The sequence below is a fragment of the Rhinolophus ferrumequinum genome, chromosome 7, assembly GCF_004115265.2.
Source record: "Rhinolophus ferrumequinum isolate MPI-CBG mRhiFer1 chromosome 7, mRhiFer1_v1.p, whole genome shotgun sequence".
NCBI lineage: Eukaryota > Metazoa > Chordata > Mammalia > Chiroptera > Rhinolophidae > Rhinolophus > Rhinolophus ferrumequinum.
In genome coordinates this window covers 52689867-52716222 of record NC_046290.1, presented here as the reverse complement: position 1 = coordinate 52716222, position 26356 = coordinate 52689867, and the positions used below count along the sequence as shown (strand labels likewise).

The 26356-nt window shown below is 37.6% G+C and overlaps 2 protein-coding genes across 6 annotated transcripts in view; one reads left to right on the top strand and one right to left on the bottom strand.

Annotated features, from left to right (window-relative positions):
* The window catches only part of ATG10 (autophagy related 10), a 393520-nt gene extending 392645 nt beyond the window's left edge, over positions 1-875 (bottom strand). For both annotated transcript variants that reach the window (XR_004423559.1, XM_033110956.1), the window contains exon 1: positions 833-875. The gene's annotated coding sequence lies outside the window, so the exon portion shown is untranslated. The remainder of the gene's footprint in view (positions 1-832) is intronic.
* Positions 876-3109: 2234 nt separating this feature from the next.
* The window catches only part of SSBP2 (single stranded DNA binding protein 2), a 282149-nt gene continuing 258902 nt past the window's right edge, over positions 3110-26356 (top strand). For 2 of the 4 annotated variants that reach the window (XM_033110263.1, XM_033110261.1), the window contains exon 1: positions 3112-3261. In XM_033110263.1, coding sequence (XP_032966154.1) covers positions 3200-3261 — 62 coding nt within the window. In that variant the 5' untranslated portion in view covers positions 3112-3199. Of the gene's footprint in view, positions 3262-26356 lie in introns of all 4 variants that reach the window. The other 2 variants (XM_033110262.1, XM_033110260.1) reach the window with 2 other exon arrangements.

Sequence of the window (26356 nt, the reverse complement as noted above, 5' to 3'; positions counted from 1 at the left end):
AATAGTCATGTTTTTACTTTGTGTATTTGTTGGATGAGAACATTCTTGTAAAGGTAACTGACATTATCTTGGCAAGTTCTGAACTAAGACCTTGTAGCATTTTATTCTTTCCAGATACTAAGAGCAAATTGTTCTGAATTCCATACCCCACTGTGTAGATCTGTAATTTATTTATTTATTTTTTTAAATATCAGAAAACATGCCATTACCCAAAGGACTCTTGTATGTAAAAAATCCGGGTAAAATACAACCAAATGAATAAACTATAGCAGTAGACAGCAAATGCCCTGTCTTGTTTTCTTTCATTTTCCTTTCTCTTTAGGAAATAGCAAATTAAACTATGGCTATTTGTGGTCTTGTACTATAAGAACATATGCAGTCATACATTTTCATGCTATTAACAAATTTGTTGGCTCAGTGAGTAGAAAGTAAAGTCCACTGTAAAGATGCTTAATGCCTTACGTAGGAAGGGTCATCTGCTATGTATAACCATAACCTAAAAAATCTCACTCTGAGATCTGATGGTGCACATTGGCTGTGTTTAAATCGATACTGAAGAGTAAGGATAGCAGCCCTGATTACATATAAGAATCACTTGGAGCTTATAAAAAATACAGATGCCTGGGTCCATCCCCAGTGGTTCTGATTTAGTTAGTCTAGTGGGGTCCCAGATCTTGTATTTAGAAACAAATAAATAAATCTTCCTAAGGCAATTCTAATGTGCCACGACTGACAACCATGGTTAGAGAATCCCAACATAGGTGCAAAATACCTAATTTGTTTTTAGATAATAGTGCAAATCCCACTCTTAGTTTTTTAATGGAAACCTTACCTTATTCCAGGTGTGGACAGGAGCATGGATTAGCAGCTGCCAGAACTCCCTCCTTGACAACATTCTCTATGCAGCACCTTATACGGAGTTCTATGGGTGATGGAGCCCTGAGATGCTAATAATTTTCTGGGTTAAAGCCAATAGAAGTAGATAACTGAATAACAAATTACATAATGCTAACCTTGAAGGTGGAGTCTGTAAACAGTGGCAGCCTTACACACATTTCAGCATTTTGAGCAATAGTTCAAGAGAGAGGCTCACTGGCTCAGCGTCACTCCCCGTTCTTCAGAGTCTGTGAATGCCACGTCCCCACCACCAAATCACTGTAGGTCATTAGAAACAGAAAGAATTTTGAGTTAGAAATGGCAAATTTCTTCTCTTGGAAATTCATCAATTTAAGCCAATGTGATTTTTTTCTCTCTTTATCCTCTCTTCTATGACCTTTTGTTTTTTTAATAAAAGCGCTTTTATTTTTCTTATACCTTTTTATTATAATGTCAGTTCTCTATTGTTTTTGTCATCTTCTTTTGCTGTCACAGTCTATGGCTCCTTCATTTAATCCTGTTTGGTTTATTCTTCTCTCCTACGGTATCTTTTTACACTTTATCTTTCCCAATTTTTTTTTTTCATTTTCCTTAACACCAATATAGTAGTTACTTCCTCTTCAGTGTTTGATTTATGTTTAGTTGCCAACCCCTTTTCTGATTCTCTCTCTCATTTTTACTAACTGCCCTTCCTTAACCTTCTGTTGATGTTTCATTCCTACCACTTGCTGTCAATGCCCACACAAGCCCATTTCTTTCCATCCCATCTATCGTCTTATCTTCATATGAATTTTTATGACCCTACTACTAAAAGCTTAAAGCTATATGTAAGGAATAGAAAGGTACTTTTCCCACTTGAATCCCATTTCCTCTCCCCTCCCATAGTTGTTCCATGTCTATTCATCCTTTCCTGATGTTTCCCCTGGTCCAAACACCTGCATCCCTCTTCCCATGTCACTCCCTGTTTGATGCCCATCTCTTCTTTCTAACCCCATTTGCACTGAATGATTTTTACATCCAAGGACCTCTACAAGATAAAAGATGGAGTTCTATCGGGAAGCAGGTTGTGTGTGTTTCAGAAACTTTTGCTCATTTACTGAAATGGGATTAGGGGCTTGGTTTCAGAAATAACCTCGGGTAGCCTTTCAGCTCCGGCACAGATCTGCACACCTCGGAGTTTGGAGGATGGCTGGGGCCTATTCTAATGGACAAGGACAGGGATGTCTTTAAAGGTCTTCTATGGACCTTCCCACTCCAGAGGTCAGGATGAATAGACCAGGCTGGAAAACCAGGCTAGGTGGGGATCACTGGGGGCCCTTTCTGTAGCAGATCTGGCAGGGGAGCTGGTGCACGGTGCGCCACGGGGTTCTGGGCATGGAGGGGCAGGGGTAGGGAAACACTGAGGTCTTAGGTGTTACTGGGCCATCTGTAGGAGGCAGGCTCACCTCCAAAGAGGAGGCAGGCCCGAGGCCGGGTGCTTCCCCGGGGCGCAGGGAGCAGCCCCAGGGACCGGCGACACCACCCCAGCGGCGCCAAAGGCCCGAGGCACAGTCACTCCCCAGGAGGGAAGGCGAATTGCTCCCGGTCGATCTGCTAGAAGGTCGAGGGAACAGCGAGTGCATCCCTCGCCAACCGGCCCTCAGGGCGCTGGGCTGGGGCAACACCCCAGGGAGGAGGGCTGAGGGCGGCAAAGATCAATCCTGGGTACCCGCGTGGGGTCACAGACAGGAGAGAAGCGGGAGAAGGCTGCTGGGGGCCCCCAGAGTGGCTGGGACCGTAGGTCTGTCCGTGTACTCAGCCGGCGCCCTGAAGTCTGGGGCCGCCAAGGCTCCAGCTCTGCCGGCTCCTGCCAGAGACTCCAGGCCGCACTTTCCCCTCCTCCCGGCGCCTTCTCTCCAGTGAGGAGCCGCGCGCGGGCGGCGCAGGGGGAGGGGCAGCGGCAGAGGGAACAGCCAGTTGTTTAAAATCCTTCTAGAGCAGTTTCTAATTCCCCCCTTGCGCCGGGGTTCGGAGGGGGGAGGGGGAAGGAGAGCGGGAGGAGGGAGGAGAGCGGAGAGGGAAGGAGGGAGGGAACCCGGGAGGGAGCGAAGGAGGGAGGAGACTGCCGCCACGGCTGTAGCTGCCGCCGCGCGCTTCGGAAGGCCTGAGGGAGGGGGAGGCCTGTCAGTCTCGCGCGTTGCCTGGGCAAAAAGGGCGGAGCTTTGGCGTGGGGTGGCCAATAGTGGGGGTGGCTGCGTGGGTCGCCATGGGGACGGGGCTGTTCCCGGGGAGGCTGTGATGGGTTGACAGGTGCGTGACAGTGGGAGCTGCTCTCGGCACAAGCATGTACGGCAAAGGCAAGAGTAACAGCAGCGCCGTCCCGTCCGACAGCCAGGCCCGGGAGAAGTAAGTGTCTCCGCTTCTCAACCACCTCCTCCTGCACACGCGCGCACACACACGCACGCACTCGCACACTCTCTCGGAGACACACAGATACACAGACACTCTCCGCCCGGGGAGAGCCGGGGGTGGGCTGGCAGGGGGAGGGGTACGCGAGCTGGGGGCTTGCGGTGCGGGGAGCGGCTGCCTCCCAGGAGGTGATCGCGCGGGGAGGGCGGCCGTGGGGTCTGCGGGCGGGAGGGAGCGAGTGTGTTGGGGGGCGGCGGCGGTGCTGGTGGAGAGGATGGAAACTTGTTTGGGTGACTGAGGAAAATAACCCGCGGGTTCACCTCCTTATAAAGTAACTTTAGAGCTGGGGCCCGGGGCTGCGGGGACCCGGAGAGCTACCTGGGGTTGCGGGGAGGGTGGCAGGGGGCAGCTGCGTGGAGGAGGGAGCGCGGTGGGAACGTGGGTATTTGGAGGAGCCGGCGGGGGTCGGGACGGACCGCACAAGGGGAGCCATAGCAGGGGCTCAGGCGCTGGGGATCGGGGCGGGGAGTGCCGGGCAAGGCGAGGGCGGCGGTGCCGGGAGCGCGGCGGACGGAAGCCCGGCGCGGAGCGACCGAGCGGGGCCCCGCGGGGCGCGGAGACGCGCGCGGGGCGCGGAGGGCGTGTGCGGGCGTGGATCGGGTGGGCGTGGGGGCTCTCCTGGGCCCGCGGAGGGACGCGGCGTTCTCTGCACCCCGCGCCTCGTGGAGCCGGGGCAGGGGCGGTGGGCGCCAGCGGAGCCGTTGAAGTTTGGGAGTCTGAGAAGGACCGAGTTCCCGGGGAGGAAAAGTGTGCTGGCGAGGAGAAGGGATCTGCTGGAGCGAGCTGGCGTTTCTGCCTCTCGCAGTCGAACCAACTCCGCGGCGGCGGCGGCGGCTGGCGAACTTTTTTGGGAGACTTGCTGCTTCCCAAATATCTGGGGGCCGCGGCTGCCTGGGCGGCGGGCGGGGTGGTGGTCGTGGGGCGCGCGGAGGGGTAGTTGTGTGAGCTGCAGAGGCCGGCGCGAGGAGGGTTGTCCGTGGTGGGCAGTGGGCAGTAGTCCGAAGAGGGATTTGCGGAAAGGGGAGAAGCGTAGACGTGGGAAGGAGTTGTTTGATCGGGCTTTACGGGAAGATACAGGTGTTAACTTTGGTGGGAGCCCAGGGGAGGCTGGTAAGAAAAGAGCCCCTCCGGGCCGGGATGGCACCGTCACGGCACACTGCGAAGCAGGGTTGTTTGCTGCTATTCTTGATTTGGTGATTTGGTTGTTACTAAAAATGAGAGTGAATAGTGACTGTGACCACTGAGGAAGAACTCCTCGTTTCTGTGCCGCAGATCACTGATTCCCAGTAACCACCTCCACTCCAGGCTGAGGCTTATCCTTGTCGTCGAATACGCTCTCCCTTTCCGAGGGGTTTCATACTGGGGAAAAGTGAGAGCATCTCCCAAAAGCTACTTTGGTTACCTTGCGCACGGAAATAGCTGCATAAATAGAAACCGAATTCGCGACTTTCCCTCTTTGCTTTAGGCAGTTAGTCTTCCTCTGAAAGTTTCTTGTGCCCTAGGGATGGGAGCATTTCCTAATCTTTGGGTTGGCAGCACACAATCCCCATAGGATTTAGGGGTGGCAGGCCTTGATGTAGCAAAACAACAACAAAAAAATTAACGGAGAGATGCTGTCCCGCCCCCCTCCCCCGAGAGGTATTTTCTGAGGAGCAACATTTAGGATCTTTCTGCTGTGACAGGGAATATATAAAACACTTAGCATTATAGCTTGGTTAAGCAACAGCGGTTACTGGAATTGAAGTTGAAATAACAACCTAATTTGTGTGCATTAATCACTTGGTCATATATAGCTGATAAAATAAAAACATTTAGAGAAGGATGTTTTAATGATTACAGACCATTTGGATTTCATGTTCCTAGGAGTGAAGGAATTGAAATGTATTGAGGCATAATCTTATTTATTTGGGGGGTGATTTAATTTGAGAATCAAATTAATTCTAAATTTCAGTTGAACTCCGTGGAATGGCTGAATTTAATCTGTATTCTGATACCTTAGTAAAAAAAAAATTTAGTATCAGATAATTAATGAGGAAGTTGGACCTGGTGTGTCTGTGGTCCTTTCTAGCTCTAATTCTGTGATTCTGTCATGAAAACAAATAATTGCCACTTTTGCTGTCAGATCTACCAAATGGAACACCCAGTAACATCTACTCTTGTAAGCAAAGTGGTGAGAGTTCTGCTAGATGGTGCTATTTGATTTAAATATATTTCTTCCATTCATTATAATTGGCATCAGCCATCCTGGACTGGCTTGCCTTATGAACTAAATATAGGTGAAGAGGCTTCTTTTGGAGAATTGACAATGACTGTTCTGGGTTAATTGTTGTTGCATTAATTTCTAGGTGAATGTTTGAATCTAAGGCAAACATTGAGGTATATTGTTTTACAGAATAAACTTAATTTCATTTTGGTGGGAGAGTCGATCTGATTGCTCAGTTTCTCCCTTTATGTTTTCTTGGAACTTGAATGGCACTGTTCTACAACAGTGTACTACTTCTGAACACAGAAATCTTGAAGTTGTCTTTAAAATGGAAGTCACCAGATTTAAACAAAAAATTTTGTATGGTGGTAGATTAAAAATGTAACTAAGCAAAGAAGAATTCTCTTTTAGTAAGCAAACTGGAATTGTTCTGATCTTAAAAATCACAGAAATAATTTGTTTTTCAGTAATAAATATGTAAATGTTTTTTGTAAAAACATTTTGAAAAATGAGTCATTAATATGAATAATGGCATGCATATAAGGTAAAAATTATAATCTATCAAGAAATGTTTACTGACATGAATTCATGGTGGGGTAGCTGACAATTGCTTACCTATATTATATCTTTGTTTTCTCTTTCATTAAGAAGTCACCATTGAAATACTTGAAATTAATTTGTTGGTTTTACAGTTTCTATAATTTCAGTATACAGTTCTGAACACAAAAATGGCATGGGGAATATAGTCTGTAATATAATAACTGTATGGTGACAGATGGTTACACTAGACTGTTTGAGGGGATCACTGCGTAAGGTATATAAATGTCTAATCCCTATGCTGTACACCTAAAACTAATGTATGTCAACTAAAATTTAAAAGTAAAATTTAAAAAAATGGCCAGTCAGGTTGATTACTTATTTTATTGTTTTAAAAACCAGACAGATCAAGTCTATACAAAGGTTTGGATTAGGTTTAATTATTAGAGAGAATGATTGAAAACCCTTGGAGGGAGGTGGGATGTTTGTATAGAAATTTAATTCTGATCCTGTTAGGTTATTTCTCCCTTTTGGAGGCTTTTTTTATAGCACAAATCACAATTGTAACTAAGTAATTATATAACTGGTTGTTTAATTTCTAGCCTCCTCTTAAATGTAAGTTTCTTGAGGGCAACGGATGACTTCTAATTTCTTCTCTGAAGTATCCTTGACATTAAGGGTAGGCCTTAGTATGTTGAAAGCACCAAATAAATATATGAATAAATGAAGTTGTTGGATTCAAAGGAATTTTTTTCAATGTGAAAAAAATCTTTTTCAATGACCTCTAAAATAAGGACTTTGGATGTTTGAGTTCACATTCTGTAACATAGTTGCATTTCAAAAATAGCCAATAACAGCAAAACAGTAATTATTATTTGTCATTCTGTGTACCAGTTACTGTGTTCAGTGCTTTGTGCATAATTTGACTAATGCTCCCAATTCTGCAAGATAGTGATTTTTTTTCCTCAATTAAATAAGAAAAGTAACTTGCCCAGGGAATCACTGCTAACTAGGTTTCTAATACAGATTTCTCTAACTTTAGAACCTGTGGCTGAAACTGAAAGATGCATTTTTCAGTATACCAGATAGCCTTTCTCATCTAAGGTTAGGATGCTATAGATTTAGGGAATAGCATTGCATAATCAGATATAAGAAACTAAAGATTTGGTCAGATACGTAATCTTAACCATTGGTTAACTCTGATACTTATACCCTCCATTTTGATAGACTGCAAATATGTGCGTGGTGTGGGGAAGACAGAAATTTTAGGAGTGAACATTTAAAGCTTAAATAATGGAGAATTTTTGTTTATTCAGATTTTTCCTCTATGAATTTTGTTTGATCACTTACGTTTTAAAATTAGATATTGTAGTAGATGTGAACAATTCCTATATGAAATGTTGCTGAACTTTAAGCCATACTGCTACAGAGAGATAACTGCCACCTACAAATTGATGAGTAGTGATAATTACTTTTTTATTAAACTAATTTGATCCTCTAAAGTATGGAACAGCACAGAAATATGAATCTACTATAAAGCAAAGTTGAACATATGATACACATATCAGACAGTGACATTATATTAAGTAAACTAGTCAGAAACTACGGAAACCAAACTGCATCTAACCTGGGGCTCTGAAAAGTAACTTTGGTTTTTAAATTATGAATCTTTTAGTTAAATATACCGAGAAACATATATATGCCCATTTTTATGTGGTCACAGAAATGAACATTTAAATAGTACTCTATATAAAAGAAAGTTTATTGGATTTAGTATCTGCCAGCATCACCTTACCGTCCCCCTTTTTGTTACTGGTTACTCATCCTAAAAAATTTTAAACCCTTCCTCATTTCTTTCTTTCTGAAGGAAATAAAGTTAATACCAATGAAGTACTACAGATCTCTTTAGAAACTTGATTGACGAGCAGTTAACGCAATTCAAGATTTCTAAAACTAATGAAGGAATACCATTATGGGAATGAAATTTTCTGTAAGATATTAAATTGACTCTCCCCTTCCCAATCCCCAGGATGTTTCCTCCAAAATGATAAAGAACTTGTATCTAATATGTCATCTTGTCTGTGAGAATTTTTCTTTTGATTGTTCTCTTTTCCATTATTTCAGAAATGTTAAAAAATGAGTTTTTTGAAAGAAGAAGCCTAAAAGAAAATGTGTAAGATGTTGAGAGTTAAATTTTAGCATTGTTTATCCAAAGATTTATCTTGACTCTTAGAAAAAGTATGAATATTATAATGTATTTTTTCACAGCTGTGAAAGAAAAAAATGAAAGGTTTATTCCCACACTTTAGAGCCAGTTTGCCATATAAAACAAATTCCAGGTGAAAAACAAAATAATTAAATTTTAGTTGCTCTGCAGTAGAGGATCAAATGTGTCTTTTATCTTCAAATACTACTAGAAAATAGAATTATTCTTTTTAAAAATTAAAACATACATTGTAGGGTGGGGGTTGAAATATATAGGTTGCAGTTTATTGACATTTCATCCCAATAGTTTAGAGTTGGAAGTAAAATTTGGAAAAAAAACAATTTGGATTTAGCATCTTTTTTCTTCCATAGAGATTACAACTGTGATATTAATGTTGGTACATAGCACTGAGGATTAATGTACAAGATTTAAAAGATGTACTGCTGCTGGGCCTACACAATTTTAAAACATGTACTGAAGATATAATTTTGTTTTGGAGTACATGGGAGTATTCTCTACTATTGTGTGTACATTATTGCTTTGACATTGGTATGGGAATGATACAAAATATTTACATGCTAGTGACATATTATTGGCAAGTAATATGTGAGTCTTTGTAAATATATGCCAGAATATTATTTGTATTAATAACTTATTGTTTCCCCAAGGAAGTATTTAAAGTAGAATTGGAGCAATTGAATAAGATATATTTGTTAACATCTGAAGAATTTAGAGTAAAAAGTAAGTGGTTATCTTAGATTTTAAACATTACTTACCAGATTTTGTATATATTTTACATATGTAACATCTATTCATGTAAGGTTTTATATATCTATATCTATATCTATATCTATATCTTAACATGGCTAGGACTGTGAGAGTTATTTGACTATTACATCAAAACCCCATGTATTCTACAAAAAGTGATCTGAAGGGTGATCAATCAAGACTTATATCCTACTCATTTTCAGGAATGTCAGAGAAATAGCAGAGGCTCTTCTTACCATGCCCAGACTGTGTATCTTGTTTATTGTGTGGGACATTGGAAAACAGGTGGACAGTTGTCCACCCAGGGAAGAATAGAGTTATTCCAGGTAACTTTTCATAGTCCTACAGCTGCCCAAATTTATGGGCATAATGGATAACTGGTAATTTTTGTCAAAGTAGGTTAATAGTTAAAGATTTTTGAATAGTGGAGCTAATTATGTTTTGTAATATTGACAGAACCAAAATTTATCTGGACTCAGAAGAGCCTGGATAGTTCCAGTACAATGGAGGATTTAATACTTGTTCCTTGTCCATCTTTAAAAGAGAAATTTCAGTTGGTGGCACTTCTTTAATAATGATAGAACTACCCTCACATTTTACTTTAAGAAGTTTGGTTATGTTGTTTCATGTAGGATACTAAACAGCTTTCTGACAGCAATGAACTATCATAACATCTTAAATCACAAGTCAGCTGGAGTGAGCTTGAACCAATGACCTGGAGGTCTCCTACTTTTGATCTTCTGTATTAATTTTGCTTCATGGCATATCAAACAAATTGGTGCAAAACATTATGGAAACTGAAGTATAACATTTTTTTCTATTTTTAAATACATTTTTTGTAATTGTAGATATTAATATAGTTTTCATTACTAGTATAGTTTTAATTTTTGACTAATATAATCTAAGCCATATTAAAATAGTGATGAAGTATTTGTGCATGTAAGAATAGATGAAAATTGTTGATGAAAATTTATATGTATCTCTGTCCATGTAAGTTAAGGGAGGAGTTTGTATTAAAAACAGACTCTCCCCTGAAGTTAATATGATTATTTTTTGTTAGTGATCTGATATTTGCCTTGATTCTCCTTTTATTTACCTACTTCAAACTTGAGAAAGCTTCAAGAGCTACTAATAGAAGAAAGCTCAGTAAATGAATTATTAAAAATGATTTTATTTAAACAGGATTAAAGTGAATGTTTTCTGTAAAAAAACCAAAATCCTAACTACTACATAAAGAACTTGTGGAGTGTTGGCATAGAAGGTTATAGTTTAATAGCAACAATAACTGCAGTGTTATCATTTGAGTATTTTGTTGATGTTTAGACTTTACTTACATTGTCTCATTTAACCCCTCAAGAATCCACTAGACTTGTGGGTACTGTTTTCTGTTAATGTTACAGAAGAAACAGAGGCTTAAGAGTTTATCATGCTTTTGGCTGCAGTTATCAAAACAGGAGATAGAAAATGGCTTAACTGATCAGGATTTAAAAATAAATCTCATCTAACAAGGCATCTGGAAGAGGTAGTTTCAGAGTTGATTCAGTGAATCAAGAACATCAGGGTTCAGGATCAGTTTCTCTGCCATCCTCATGATTTCCCCTTCAGGAATGCAATATCCCTACATCAGATTCCCAGTGTCACTTGCTCATATAACCAAGTAAAAAGGCAGGGAGAAGGGCAAGGTTTTTCCTTCTTCATGTCTCTTAATCAGGGAGGAAAACCTTTCCTTGAAGTTGCTTAGCAGATATCTTCTTAGGCCATGTTGAAGACAACTGTCACATTCCCTTCCCTAAAAACAATTCCCTGCAGAGGTAATGGCATTACCATAATTGGCTTAAATCAGTCATCCTTCACCCTCTGGGCAGGAAACATTGCTCCCTAGCACCTGGACTCCCTAAACAAAACTGGGGATATCTGGCAAGGAAGATGTATCTTGAGGATGTGGAGAGAATAAAATGGGTCTCTGCCTTACTTTCAAGTTTAAAGGAGAAATATGCAACAAAAAGCAAGTAAATAGATGTAGTAGGCAATTTCAGATAGTCTTAAGTGCTGTAAAAGTAATGAAGTGCGGTGATGTAATATAGTGACTGGGAGGCTACATTAGAGTGGGTAGTCGGGGAGGTTCTTGGAGAAGGAAACATTTAAGCAGAAACCTGAGTAATAGTGAAAGAATCAGGAGAAGATTTGGGGTTAGGGCATTTCAGGCAGGTATCAAGTACCATTGAAGAAACCTTTCAGCATCAGCATAATTGCTCAAGGATACATAAAATATGAGTCAAATTTGGGATGAGAAGCTGTTCCCTAGAGCCTGCTTTTGATTTGTACTGAAGAATTAGGTAACGGTTCTTGTTTATCTGGGTTTTCCTAGCTAGTAAGGTTTGGGAGATACTATCTCGTCTCCCAAACCCCAGGGGTACAGTTGTTCCTAACAAAGACAGTGGAACATATGGCCTTTATAATAATGTTGATGATGGAAATAGCTAAGATTTATTGAACACTTGAAGACTATTGGGTTGACAAAGGATGATACCACTGGCATAAAATTTCCCAAATTGGATTAGACCCCTTTACTCTGTGCTCACACAGCAACTTCTACTCTTCCTTTTTCACATCGATCATAACCTAATGAGTTATTTGTGGGATCTTCTGTTTTATGTCTCATCTCCCATTTAGATTGCAAACTCCCCGAGGACAAAATCCACGGTGTTATCTTCAATGTATTGTCACTGATGAGCACAGTGCTTGGAATTCTTATTAATATTTGAGGAATAAATGAATTGAGGATTTAATCTCCATTTATTGAGGATGATAACCTATCACAATCACTATATCTAGCTCATTTCCTCCTCAGTATTTCTAATATTTGGTACCAGGATTAATATGTAATTTCTAAAGAAGTGTTTGCTATAATTTAGGCATTTCAACAGTCTTTCTGTGAGTTTTAGAACTATAGGAGATTACCTAGTTGTACTATTATGAAATATGTATATATTTTCAATGTGAATTTTTGATAATAATGTCCTTTGTGTTTTAACAAATTTAGTAATATAAATGGAATTATACTTTATAGTTTCAAGGTGTTTTTTAAAAATAATTTTTCAATTACAGTTGACATACAATATTATATTAGTTTCAGGTGAACAACATAGTGATTAGACACTTATATAGTTTCAAGGTATTTTAAAATGCTTATTTTATTTAAATCTCAACAGTAATTCTGTGAGGTAGGTCATCATTCCTATTGACTTTTGAGATTTATAAATGGAAGTTGACCTACCCAGATACGGTAATACAGATGTTATATGGCAGGGCTGAACCATATTTAGATATTTTTGGTTCCAAGGTCAGTGTTTCTTTCATTATACTACAGCTACCTCTTGTAAAATTAGAGATTTATGATATATTTTAAGAAGGCTTAGATATGGATTTGCTTCAAAAGAGAATCTTAGATTAGATGATAGTTAAAAGTTTATGTCAAGCGGGGGGTCCACAGTGTGAGGGATATAAATGATAAACGTCTAAGTAAACAACAAACAAACAAACAAACAAAAAACAAAACTCATAGATTTAGTGGTTACCAGAGGGTAAGGGGGGTGGGGGGTGGTAGATGAGGGTAAGGGGGATCAAATGTATGGTGCTGGAAGGAGAACTGTCTCTGGGTGGTGAACACACAATGTAATTTATAGATGATGTGATACAGAATTGTACACCTGAAATCTATGTAATTTTACTAACAATTGTCACCCCGATAAATTAAAAAAAAAAGTTTATGTCAATAGTTTGGTTAAATGAAAAATATTATTATACTGTGCTATCACACACAATGCTATCGATCGCTTAACTCCAAAAGTGCTATATCATGAGTAAAGTCTGATTTTTTACTTGAAATCCTTATGCTTTTGTTATATAAGTTGATTGGTTTGGGGTTTGGGGTAGTTTGGATTTCTAACTTGTGAAAGCTCAGGCTAATTTTGATTAATGAACTCTTCTCTATTTCTTTGCCAATTAGTTTCAATTTGGAGAGTAGGGATAGTGGGAGGAAAAAAGAAGGGTTTTGTCCTTTTGTGACTCTTTCCTATATGGAAGGCATATTCTCTTGATATGGATTATTGATACAATATTCTTATTTTTGTTTTCATAGCGGTAAAATATATATAACAAAATTTACTATTTTAGTCATTTTAGATGTACACTTCACTGGCATTAAATACATTCACATTATTGCACAACCATCACCACCTATCTCTAGAACTTTTTCTTCTTCCCAAACTGAAACTCTACCCATCAAATAATAACTCCCCGTTTTTTCTTCCCCCCAGCCCTTGGCAACCACCATTCTGTTTTTTTGTCATAATGAATTTCTTCTAAGTACGTTGTATAAATGGAATCATACAATATTTGTCTTCTTATGTTTGGCTTCTTTTCTTGCTCAATCCCTCTAGTAACTTCATAAAGTAGATATAATCCCCATTTCACATACAGGGAAGGGAAACCCAGTCTCTGTAAAGTGATACACCTTGTCCAAGGCCACAGAGTAAGTGACATAGTCTGGATTCACACTCAGGTTTTTAACTGCGGTATCCATTTGAACTATTTTGCCTCAATGTATTTCACTGCTTAATGTGGGAAAAAAATAACGGGAGTTGTGAGGTTGGGGAGTAGGTGGGGCACTAAAAACGGATAGTGCCGTGTTTAGTTGGGGTGGGAGGCAATAGAGAGAGGTTAAAGGAGAAGGGTAAGGAAAGTATTGACAGCTGCTAAAAAGGTGGGCAGAATTATAGCTACCCAAAGTGCTCCACAAATAGTTCCAAATTCTTTAGCTGGTAGCTGAGATTTAACAACTTGGAAGTAATGCTTGTCAGAGAGGAAGATGCCAGTTAGGAGCTCAGGTTATAATTTCAAGTAGAGCTGTTTTTACCTTCCCCCTGTATCTAGAGGCAAAGTAATCTGGTGTAAATTTCTTTACTTGGTAAATGTTAGAGTCAGAAATAAATAGAAGAATATGTAATGTCTAGAAAAAAAAAACTTTCTCCTCTAATTATGAGTCTCCTCTACTTATTGTCTCTTCCAACTCACATATGGCCTATTGGGTTTTTTGTTTGTTTTTAGACTAGGGCATCTGGAAAGTTCCATGTGGTCCAGAAGCAATAGTACAACCATATTGAATCTATTACATAGTCATGTCTGTAGTATTGACTATTAGAAAAAATAGAAATGATTCCTTGTTTATTTTTTTTCCACAACATGGCACAATCATTTGCCATTTGTTGTTTATAATTGGATTAAAATTATGTGATGATTATACTTTATCAGTGCATTTAAGCAATAGCTATTATTAGGATGCTACTAAAGGTGTTTCAATAGGCGTTTTTTAAACTCTGAATTACACTGGGAGACTGATTCTCTTATTCTTTCATTTAGAAATATTGTAGTGGAAAAACTTGAGTGAGATTTCTTACCTTATAATACATTACACATATACACACACGTGGATGTGTGTATATATTGGGAATGTTTTTCAGGTAGGAGTTTATCTTGGGAAATGACTTACTAATTTATCTGGAATTGAAATTGGTACTGGATCAGTTAAACAAGTGAGTTGGACTTCTAAATTCAGGACCAGAAAGGTTAGGGTATAGGCGTGTTTTTACTAAAACATAAAAGGCTGTGATGGTTTTCTGTAGGATAGAGATGTCATTAACGAGAGTTTACAGCAAGCACTGGCAAAAATGCTGCGAGTTGACAAAATGTTTCTGTATTTGTATTAGATCCCCAGCAGGATAGCTCCCTTAAAGGATTATTAAAGAGACATTAATAAAGGTATATGCAGGATTGAAACCAACAAGGGATAGAGGAATACCCAGGAATCAGCAACAAGGGAAGCGTCACCCTCCTTAGGTCTAGTAAGGGAAAAGGGAGAAAGCAGTTACCAGAACTTGTGGTCATTGCAGCAAGACCACCCTCCTGGAGCTGTGGTTTTATGGAGAGGACCCCAGCTGCTGGGAAACTCACTGTACACAGAGGCCAGAGGCCTAGAGAGGGGATCGTCTCTCTTCTCCTGCCATCTCCTCAGCTGATGCCTCCTTTCTGTAGAAACCAACTGGGAGCCAGAGGGCAAGACAGCCAAGGTGATATATTCTATGGATACAGATCAGCCTCCCAGGTCTCGGCCGTGCAAAAAGGGTAGAGAGTAAATCTGGCAGCGCCAATGGGCAATATCCAGGACAGTACTGAAATTTTAATTTTTAAAACATTTGAAACAAGTCGATTAGTTCTTTCTATAGAATGGCCTGAGAAAATAGAGCTTTTTAAAAAGTTGGGTTTTGTCAAATAGCATTTAAAATTAGTTTAAAAAACCCATTTAACTATGTTATGATAGTATAACTTCGTATACATTTTATGAGGCGGGGATAATATTCCTTTTGCTTTCAGCTGTCTCTCATATGTCAGCCTCTGTTGAGCCCTTTTGAGCCATATCTGAAGAACACAGCAGGTTCTGCCCACCAGCAACTCACTATCCAGAAGGACTCACTATCAGTGATTATCACACAGCGCTCTAATGGTATGCAGAAAGTGCTGTGGGAGCTCTGGAAAAGGACACTGATACAGCCTAGGTCCATGATAATCTCAGGAGATATTTCTAAGAGGATATTTATGAAAGGAGGAATAAGAATTAGACAAATTGGAGAGGGGGACAGCAAGTAAAGAGTATGCAAGGAGAGTGCATACGGAAACGTGCGGAAACGTGGAGGCATTAAAGAGTTTAGTATATTTGGTGAACTGCGAGAAGGTTGGCTCGACAGGATGTGCTGTAGGGGATAGTCTGGCAAGTTAAACAGGAACTATTTCAAGAATGACCTTGAGTGACAGCTTGACCTGGGAGACGCACAGTTTTAAGCAGAACATGGTATCTTCTGAGACGCAGTTAGAAAATTCTGGAAGTACAGAAGGTGGGTTAGAGGGGTAGACAAATGTGTTAAGAAGCTGTTGTAATAAGTGAGTTGCTGTAGTAATACATCATTTTTCTACGCTACAGGCAGTCCAGTGGATGTCTCAGGATGTAGAATACATAGGACTTGATAGTCCAAATGTGAAAATGAGGATTTTTAAGACGACTGTAGTTGTGGGTAAAGTTTCAGTCATAGACTTCGAGAGACCATAAGGGTAAGGAGGAAGGTGATGAGTTCAGTTTGAGGTGTCATTCAGACCTAGAGATGGAGGAGCACTTTGGGAAGATATCAGATACGTGGTTTTGAGCTGGGGTGTGGAGGGGGTGGGTCCAGGCTGGAGGTACAGAACTGAGAAAGGATAGGGGAAGAGAAATAACATTAGTAAGCATAAGGTACTTGGGTTTCAAACATTGTGCCAGACACTTGATATTTTATTCTTTACAGTGCTGTGAAGTAGGAATTATCTCCATTTTAATGAGGAGGAAACTAAGACTGTAATAGCATAAGTAACTTGGCCAAGTAACACATATCAGACCTGGAATCTGAACTCAGGTTTAGCCCATTCTTTCTCTTAAAAATACCTTTATTGAAATGTGACATTTACACAGAAAAGCATACGTAGCATAAGTATACAGCTTGATGAACACACCAGTGCAACCAAGTACCCACATTAAGGAAGAGAACATTTCCAACACTCCAGAAGCTGCACACACACTATGCCTGCCAACCATCCCAACTTTTAAGAGCATAGATTAGTTTTGCTCCTTTTACCTCTTATCTATGGCCCTTTTTTCTTTGCTTGTCTATCATTTGAAGCCATAAGATGGGAATGAAGTCATCTTCATGGGAATGTCCAGGGAGAAAGTGTGAAGAGATCAAAGATGGAACCTTGGGGAATATTGAAGGGCTAGATGGAAGAAGAATGTGAGATTGAGACTAAAAAGGAGCACTAGGGAGACATGAGGGGAACTCAAGGGATTGACATCACAGAAGTCAAAGAAGACGACTTCTTAGAATAAGAGAACATCTGTGATGTTAGGGAGAAATTTCAGTAGAGTGAATCCAGCTAAAAAGCAGTGTTTTAAGGAGTTGGCTCTAAGGTAAGGAAGTAGAGATGTCAACTGTGGACAGCCTCTACTTAGAAAGCAGAGAGAGGAGAGACGGACTAGAAGAAGATGCAGATTTTTTAGCTTGGATAATTTTGTGTGTGTGTGTGACGGGGGGGGGCGGGGATTGCTGGGAAACACTGTTTGGTTTTAACATCTTGTAAAGAGGTTTTGTCAATTGCTTTGAACCACATTTTTCTTTTAGAAAAGGATGACAATACTGAAATGCTCTAGGGGAGATGGAAGGGAAAGAAGGCAGTAGGTAAAAGTAGCTTTAGCTTTAGGAGATGAAAAGTGCCTGAATATGTGAATTTTAAAAAATGATCTTTAGGGATGGGGTGAGATACTTGGGTGGGGTTACATTGTTAGCTTTTGTCAACTGATTTTTAAAAGTTTTTTGAATCTTAGGAGATTAGACAAAGGAAACATTTTCAAGTGATGACCGGGAAGGGGCTGGAATAGTTAAACTAACAGCTGCCTGCTGTGGCTACCAATCAGAAGGCTGTTAGACTGTAAAGCAAAAGTAACGGAAAGTATTTTTTAAAACTCTCTCCTGGTTAGCATACTCTTACTCCTCTCTATAGAGCATCTCTAAATATCCTTTTTACCTTTTAAGTTGGTAGAAGGGACAAACGAAAATACTTGCGTAAAACTTCTTTTTAGAGTATGCAATAGCACTCTTTAAAATACTTTTTATTATTTAAGTAATAAATATTCAAAGTAAAAACTTTTTAAATACAGATAAGCAAAGTAAAAAAAATAAAACCAATCGTGACCTTCCTGATTTTTTTTGTATATCCATACCTGCATGTAAAATTTTTGGTATTATTTACTAAGAAAAACATCAAAGCCACTTGACTAAAAACTACCCTTATTAAATAAGAGGGGGGAAAGGCAACAAAGATAACGTTTGTGAGCAGTTTACTATTTTCCAAGTTTCCAGTAAATCCAGCCTTCAAAAACAAAGTTAAAAAACAAAAAACTTTAGAAATCATTGGCTTAATTCACTCAAAATTCTTCTTCAAGGTTCTGCTCTGTGCCAGGCACTGTTTAAGGCAATGGGGATACAGCAACGAGCAAGATAAGCCCTGCTAGAGAAGTACACAGGGCTTTTGGCATAGGGAACAGTCTGTGCTTGGGAGAAGGGGACAAGTGGGAGAGATTATCATCCTTTGTAGAAACAGAAAGTTCAGTAGTGCTTAGTTGTGTGTGTGTGGCGGGGAGTGGGGTGGGAGGGGAGGAAGGAGGGGTGAATTTGGAAGATGGTAGAGGCTACAGAGCTAAACAAAGGGTAATTTCTGAAAGCCAGGCTAAGAATTCTGAATTCATCCTGAGGCTGGTTAGGGTTCACTATAAAGTTTTTTAATCAGGAAAGTGATTTGATCAGAATTTACATTCTACCATCTTGAAAACAGGAAACAAGTCATGTGAAGTGTTTAAAAAATGTCAATTCTATTTTACCCAGGTGTAATAAAGTACAGATGGATTGATAAATAATTATTTGTAACAGCATAAACTTAAGCTCAGAGGAAAGCAAACAGACATAAAAATAATGTCAAGTACTGTTTATTATTGATCTATTTTACTGTGTTTCCCTGAAAATAAGACCTAGCTGGACAATCAGCTCTAATGCGTCTTTTGGAGCAAAATTTAATATAAGACCCGGTCTTATTTTACTATGATATAAGACTGGGTCTTATATAATTTATAATATATAATATAATATAATATAATACAATACAATACAATATAAGACCGGGTCTTATGTTAATTTTGCTCCAAAAGGCGCATTAGAGCTGATTGTCCGGCTAGGTCTTATTTTCAGGGAAACACGGTATATAATATTTTATGATAAAATTTTTGCCCTGTCAGTAGGAAAGTTTACATAATATGTTTGAATTATAATTTATAAAGCACTAATTCCTTGCCATTATTTATTTAAAAAGTATTTGAATTAAAGCATTTTAAAGTGTAAGTTAGAATGAGCCCTGTGTGTCATCATTAATAGCAAGTTTGCCCTTTACATAAATTTCCCGACTGTTTTATTAGAGCTTTGAAATGTAACTGACAGGATTAGGGTTGTTATTTTTTCTTCTGTTATGTAGTTATAAAAGATGGAATAAGTTATTTTGTCAGGATATATTTAATATAATTTGCAACATCTAGCATGAGATGAATTAACTAAATTTATAACCATTGCTATTCTAAGCAAAAATTTTTAAGTACTTTCATTTGATCATTAATTTAGCATGCTTATATTATTTAAAATCAACAATGAGGAACATGTGCAGGTCAGGTTGATTTTTCTCTTGGCAACTTGAATAAAGTGGCATTTATTTGAAAATCTTCCAATAAGAGCAATATCTTGATATCAATTGTAAAATAACTAGTTATTGATTGGAGAGGCAGTGATAGTACTGGCTTAAGAGTGTATCATACCTTTAAAATGTTTTCCTTATAAATACCTATTAAATGTAGAAAAATCTTTTCTACTTAACAAATTCATGAGGCTTTATAAGTTCATTTCCTTTGCTGGCTGGCTGTCTATGGTGTGTACTGAGAATTTGTTTATACTCATGGATATATTTTTCATTATCGATTTTGCTTGTCTCCTTGGCAAGGCTAGGAACTTTGGAATGTAGAAGAATTGTGTATGTGTTATAGTAACCTGCTGTCATTTAGAATAAATTTGAATGAGGGAGGTATTTGTGTCAAATTGCAAACAAAAACCAAGATGAAAAATATATTATTTTAGGTTACCAGCCTGTTAAAGTATTAAAGATCGCTTGGAGATACTTTGTTGTCTATTTTATCACATTTTTCTTAGTTATTATTAATATGGAAATAATAACAAATTAAAGTAAACAATGACCTTTTTAATTTTTGTATTTAAGAAATTATAAAAGGCAAAGAAATTGGTGCGGGTTTAGTGCTACTTTTCCATATCATCTACCAATTCATTTAAGTAGCTTTAACCCAAATAAAATAAAGGGTCCTTAACACTCTATTCTAATTTTAAAAAGTCATCCTTTTGTCTATTTACTTTAAATCAATAGGTATTTATGATACAATGTGCACATTTCTGATGGTCTCTGTAGTTAACAGTTGATATTTTTTCAGTTAATTGCGATACTGGTGATGTTTTAAAAATTTTCAGACTTTCCCTTTTTAGGGCAGAGAATAGTTTTCATATCTTTCTAAATGCATGGACATTTCACAAGAAATAAGTACTGTTTAGAGTTCAGAGACATACTCACAAAAATAGCCACTATCACAGGCTTATGAGAGGTCTTTCAGTTTTCTTAAGTCCTATTGCTACAGGCAAATGCTGTCTAATTGTGACATTTGGTCAGATCAAGATGAGTTTTTATAGAAAGACAAAAGGAATCAACGAAATTTAGGGTTAATGATTTCTTAGATTCCTAACAGACATAATCTGTCAGGAAGGCGGAGGACTGTAAAGGACAGTTCCTTGGCCCTGTTTGATATTAAAATAATCAATGTCGGTAGATTATAATAAATTCATGTTATGTTGAAATAAATAGCTTATCGGTGAGAGTACTTCAGCTTTAAGTCAAATGAGTTTCCACCTGTGTGGCTGTCATGGAGGTTTCTGACCCTTCTCTTCCAGCTGTTGATGTATTGATGAGAATCTTTCCAATCATATTTGCTGTGACTGAAGGGAGACTCATTTTGCTGATATTTGGAAGTCATGGGAGCCCTGTCTCTTCCCCCTATGTTGTTTATACTATGACTAGTTCTCTTCTCTGGCTGACTTCCAAGTTATATTTTCCATTAGTGGAATCCTGAGATTGTTGGAGCTTTCATATTTTTTTTCTGTTGATGACTGATCATATTTTATCTTGCTGATTGACATTAAAATGAGCTTATTAAGACCTGAATTTATTATTGGGGGATTCTGGGCATATTTATTTTGCCTGACAAAGAAGGCTACGATAGTAACAAACCTATTAGAATATTTTAAAAAGTTAAATCTTTTGAAAGTATTCAAGTTAGAGCATCTTAAAATTTACTAAGACCCTGACAAAGTCAGTGTCCATCAGCAGATTATTCTGTCTCAATCATTGTTCCACCAAATCCTTGATTAAACACATTCTCCACAAACAAACAAACAAACAGTCTCATAAATTAGAATTACCTCTCTAAGACCTCTTTCCTTTCAGTGATGAAAGGATTATTATTTAACTTTTTTAAAGGCAGAAGTTGAATGTTCCTTGAATGTGCTGTTCTCTCATTCTCTAAAATGGCAGATCACTTACCCTGGTGCACACTTAGCAGTGTACCAGGCTAGTAAAATAGCTGAGAAAAGGGGGGTGTCTTTTTTATGTTTACTGGAAAGGGCATACATAAGATACTGTATTTTAGTGAAGGTGCATCTGCAGAAAACTCAGTTATACCTGTAGTTAGGGTTTCTTCTATACAAACCACTCAACGTAGCCAGACTGGTGCCAAGTTTTACACCCCATATAAAAACAGCATTCAGATTGCTTGTTTTCCTTTAATTTATTTCAATATGCAATTTATTTATCTGTGAAAAGGGAAGTTCTTATAAAAAGCGACAAAACAGGAAAACAAGCAAATTGTCATTTCTTCTGGTAGATTATGATTCGGAGCTTAGTTCATAATACTAAGTTGATGGATTCCATTTAATCTTGGTAGAGTTTTGATAGAAGTTGAAACATGTACAAGCAAAACTATTTTATTTATAACATTAAAACATTATTTACCAGATGCTAAGAGTAAATTTACAGGGTGCATTCGTGTTGCTGTTTATTGCATGTATTGGATTTCAGACTCTAAATGATCATTACTTTGTTCCATAAAGACGAGTAATTTTTAATATCTGTTTATGTTGAAGAATTTATCCATACTGTGGGTCACGGATTGCCACTTATTTTGAAAAAAAGGGAATTAAGAGTTTTCATATTTAGAAACTGAGAAAAAAAGAATTAAAAAAAAATTGAAGCGCCAGATGGTTTAATATCAAATGCCATTAATTTTTGCATATTTTGCTTTCTGAAATAAATTTATATTTATTCTGATTGTTTTTTTACTTTTGATATAGCATTCTAAGGATTACTATTAAAATTTTCTAATTCACATAAGTGGATGATGTTAGATGACCTTGATTTGCCATGAGACATCAATACAAGACCAACTTTTGAAGCCAATTTTAAGGCATTGAAATGCTCCAATATGCCACTGTAGTGTTAAACCCAGCAAAAATTTTGTTCTCCTGACATGATAATTGAAATGAACTTAGACCTTTTCATTTCTCCATTTAAGTTAATGTTATAAGGAAATTCCATTGGGATTTTATCTTATCAACTTCTCAAGTTATACATAACCAACAAGGAAGAAGCAAGTTTGGGGTATATCCCTCCTAACTAATCTACAAATAAATGGACCATTGTTCTTAAGGGAAACGAAGCATTCTATCTTGCATGATGGTCTCTACTATAGATGTACTGAAACCTGGAAATTGAAAAACAAAAATCATATTAATTGAATGCTATTTGGATAAGGCAATTGACTTTCTATTTTTTACAGTTTTTTACTGGAATGGTTACTGGAACACTTGAAATGGGTAAGAATTTTTGCCTTGAAGCTATTAAAGCAGCCAGGAAATCTTTCTCCCTTATTTGGGCGTAAGTAAAGATACTTTTCCATAGGATATTGCCAAAGATTCATTTGGCTTGGGAATCACAGAGACTGTTTTGTGATTATTCTTGAGGCACTAATTCTCTAGGAAAGTATTAGTCAGTATTCTTTAAATCTGTTGTCCATCTAAAATCCTTAAAGGGTTAATGTATAATTTCTTAATAAACTATTAACATATTTGAGTGAGTTTACAGAACATAGGATGTTAAACTAATGACTTCATTCATCATCTTGCAGTCTCAATGAGAGGAGGTGTTATACTCTTATTTTATAGACAAAGACTGAAGCAAAAGCAGTTAGAAACTTAAGGTCATACATTTTGGTATTTATAGAATCCATATTTGAACCCATTGAACATTTATTTTTAATGGGTATAGTGTTTCAGTTTTGCAGATGAAAAGTTCTGGAGATCTGTTTCACAACAACCTGAATATACTTAACACTACTGAACTGTACACTTAAAAATGGTTAGATGGTAAATTTTATGTGTCTTTTACCACAATAAAAAATTTTGTTAGAGCTGATTTTGTTTATTATTAAATGTATTTTTAGAGAAGAATCACAGGAGGTAAAAATATTCATAATTTTGGTTCATTTGTAATCCAAAATGAAACTGCTGAAATTTTATCACTTAAGAGGAACCTGAGTTTCTATTTAGATTTGGACTGAGCATTCTTTCCTTACTATGAGAAGATTGTATTTCTTTAAGAAATCTAATCGATGATGTAAAGTTAAAAGATAAGATATAAATTGGAATTATGGTAACAGGGAATAAATGTATTTCAGTTGTCACTCTGAATAAGTTCATTTTCAGTAGAGATAAAACTCAAGGAAGCCTGCAGATTTTTAGAATTACAGATGCATTTTTGACTATGTAAAATTTCTTTTAAAATACAGTCACTCTCTAGCTGTTTTTCAGGTATAAGTGTAAAGCATTTGTTTGAAAAATAGAGTAAAAAGTGTGTATTTGACAAGAATTACATATTTTGGTGATGCCAAGTTATTTGTGATGCCTTTTCATGTAACGGGATAGAAATACAACTTCTCACTTAATTAGAAAACAACCAACAACTGGAAAAAGCTAGTGTTTTTTTCTGTGTCTCTCATCTCTGACTAGATTTATTTATGCATCTATATTTTCTAAAATTTTACCATTTATTTTATCTTTTATATTAAAAAGATATTGATAATATAGGCCAATTGTTTAGAATTAGGTATTTTAAATTACAAGATTTAGTCTATCTATTATCTATCTATCTATCTTTGTATTTTTTCCCCTAAGTGTAGAGGGCAGAGTTAATAATACTCTTTATTTCATGGCACATTATCATCTTTGGTTCACGTCAGGCCCTTTCTACTGCTTCATTCACATTCGTTTACTCACTCATTTATTCTTATCTGCTTCCATTCCCCATTTCTACAACCTCCAGCTCCATAGGAAACAATTAGGTCTATCCCATCTCTCTGTATACGTATATAGTCTCTATTTCTAACTACTGCATTGGAGATTTACCATTTTTACATTGTCTATCTCCTTTGTCTGTCTCTTTCAAGTTACTTCATTTTTTCATTTTTGTTTTTTAAAGACAGAGTCCAACCTGTTTGAAGATAGGCTGGTTCAGATGAACTATTTAAGGATAAAATAACCTAATTCAGTGATTTATAAAAAGTAAATAAGTTTAACATGTTAAAAGCATTGAGAAATCTAGAAGAGTTTATTATTTACTCTTTTACCTCATAGACTTTTAACTCAATAAAGTAATTAAAAGATAAACTTCATTTTCCATTAAGCACCAAATTTAGTTATTCTTTGCAATTGGCTATAGCGTTGCATAGGACCTCACATGTGGTAGGGATTCAGTAAATGTGTGGATTCTATTTGCTGCCGCATCTACCAATTTGTAAATTGGCTTGGTCATGTAAACGTTAATTCATGCTTGGGGGTGTTAATATTTTAATATAATTTGGACGTCAATCAAGCAAACAGAATTTATTACAAAAGCAATACAAGATGTAGTTTCTAGTTTATAATCTGTTTGGTGACAGTTCCCCGTCCCCCCCCCCCCCCCCCCCCGGAACATTATCACTTTGATTCACGCTACTGTTACGTGTGGTGAGCATTATCAGGTCTTCTCTCCGTTTTAATAAAGGAAAGGTTGAGACTGAAGACATTAAATGGCTTGCACAAGGTTTCTTTGCTGTGAAGTCGGAGTCAGGACTAGGCCTGGAATCTTCTGATTCCTAGACCAGTGTTCCCAGTTCTATATCTGTGCTTTCAAACGCTTTTCCAGAAAGAACTGAAGGAGGTGACAGTATGAAATGCGGACGATACCATAGTATGAAATGAGCCATCTTAGATTATCTCCATTATTAATGTTTTTATATGATGGCGTACAAAGAATGTTTTATATTTTTTTAAAAGTACTACTTAAAAAAAAAGCTGAAAATCATTGCTCTGTATCATTGATGCTGCTTTTGTTTTGGGATGGGAGCTCTAAGTCAAATTAGCCAATATTAACTCCATAAAAGAATGCGAAAAAAAGTCTACAATTCCTAGAATACTTGGTGCATTTACATTATCTATCTTCTCATGTCACCCCGATAACATTAAGAATAAAACTCAAACTCCTTACTGTGGCCTGCAGAACTCTGAATGATCTGGTCCTTGCCTAATTCTCTATTCTATAACAAAAAGTGAAATTATTTAATGACTAGCAGACTCTAAACTCCGTGAGTACAGAGACCATGTTTGTCTCAATCACTGTTGAATCCTTGGTCACTTTGCACCTTGATAAATACTTATTTATATTTATTTTTTACATGTGTTGTTATCCCAGTATTATTAATATGGTTTTCCCCCAACTTTGAGATATGTAACATATAATACTGTGTAAGTTTAAGGTGTACAATTTGTTGATTTTATACACTTACACATTGCAAAAAGATTACCTCATTTCAAGTAATTGACATTTTTTTGTGGTAAGAATATTTAAGATCTATTCTCTTAGTCACTTTCAAATATGTAATATAGTATTATTAACTATAATCACTGTGCTGTACATTAGATCTGCAGAACTTATTCATCTTATAACTGGAAGTTTGTACCTTTTGACCACCTTCACCTGTTTAGTGCACCTTCCACCCCCTGCCTCTGGCAACCACCAGTCTGTTTTCTGTATCTGTGAAGTTTTGTTATTTTTAAATTTTTAGATTTCACATGTGAGATCATACAGTCTTTGTCTTTCTCTGTCTGACTTATTTCACTTAGTATCCTCAGGGTCACCTCAGGGTCCATCCATGTTGTCACAAACTGCAGAATGACCTTCTTTCTCATGGCTGAATAATATGCCATTATATAGATATCATTATTTTTTTGTTCATTGCTGGACACTTAGGTTGTTTTCATATCTTGGCCCTTGTGAAGAACACTGTAGTGAATTTGGGAGTGCATGTATCTCTTTGAGATCTTGTTTTCATTTCCCTTGGATATGTACAGTACTCAGAAGTGGGATTTCTGAATCATATGGTAGTTGTATTTTAAATTTTTTTTGCAATTACACATTTATTAAGAGGTTCAAAA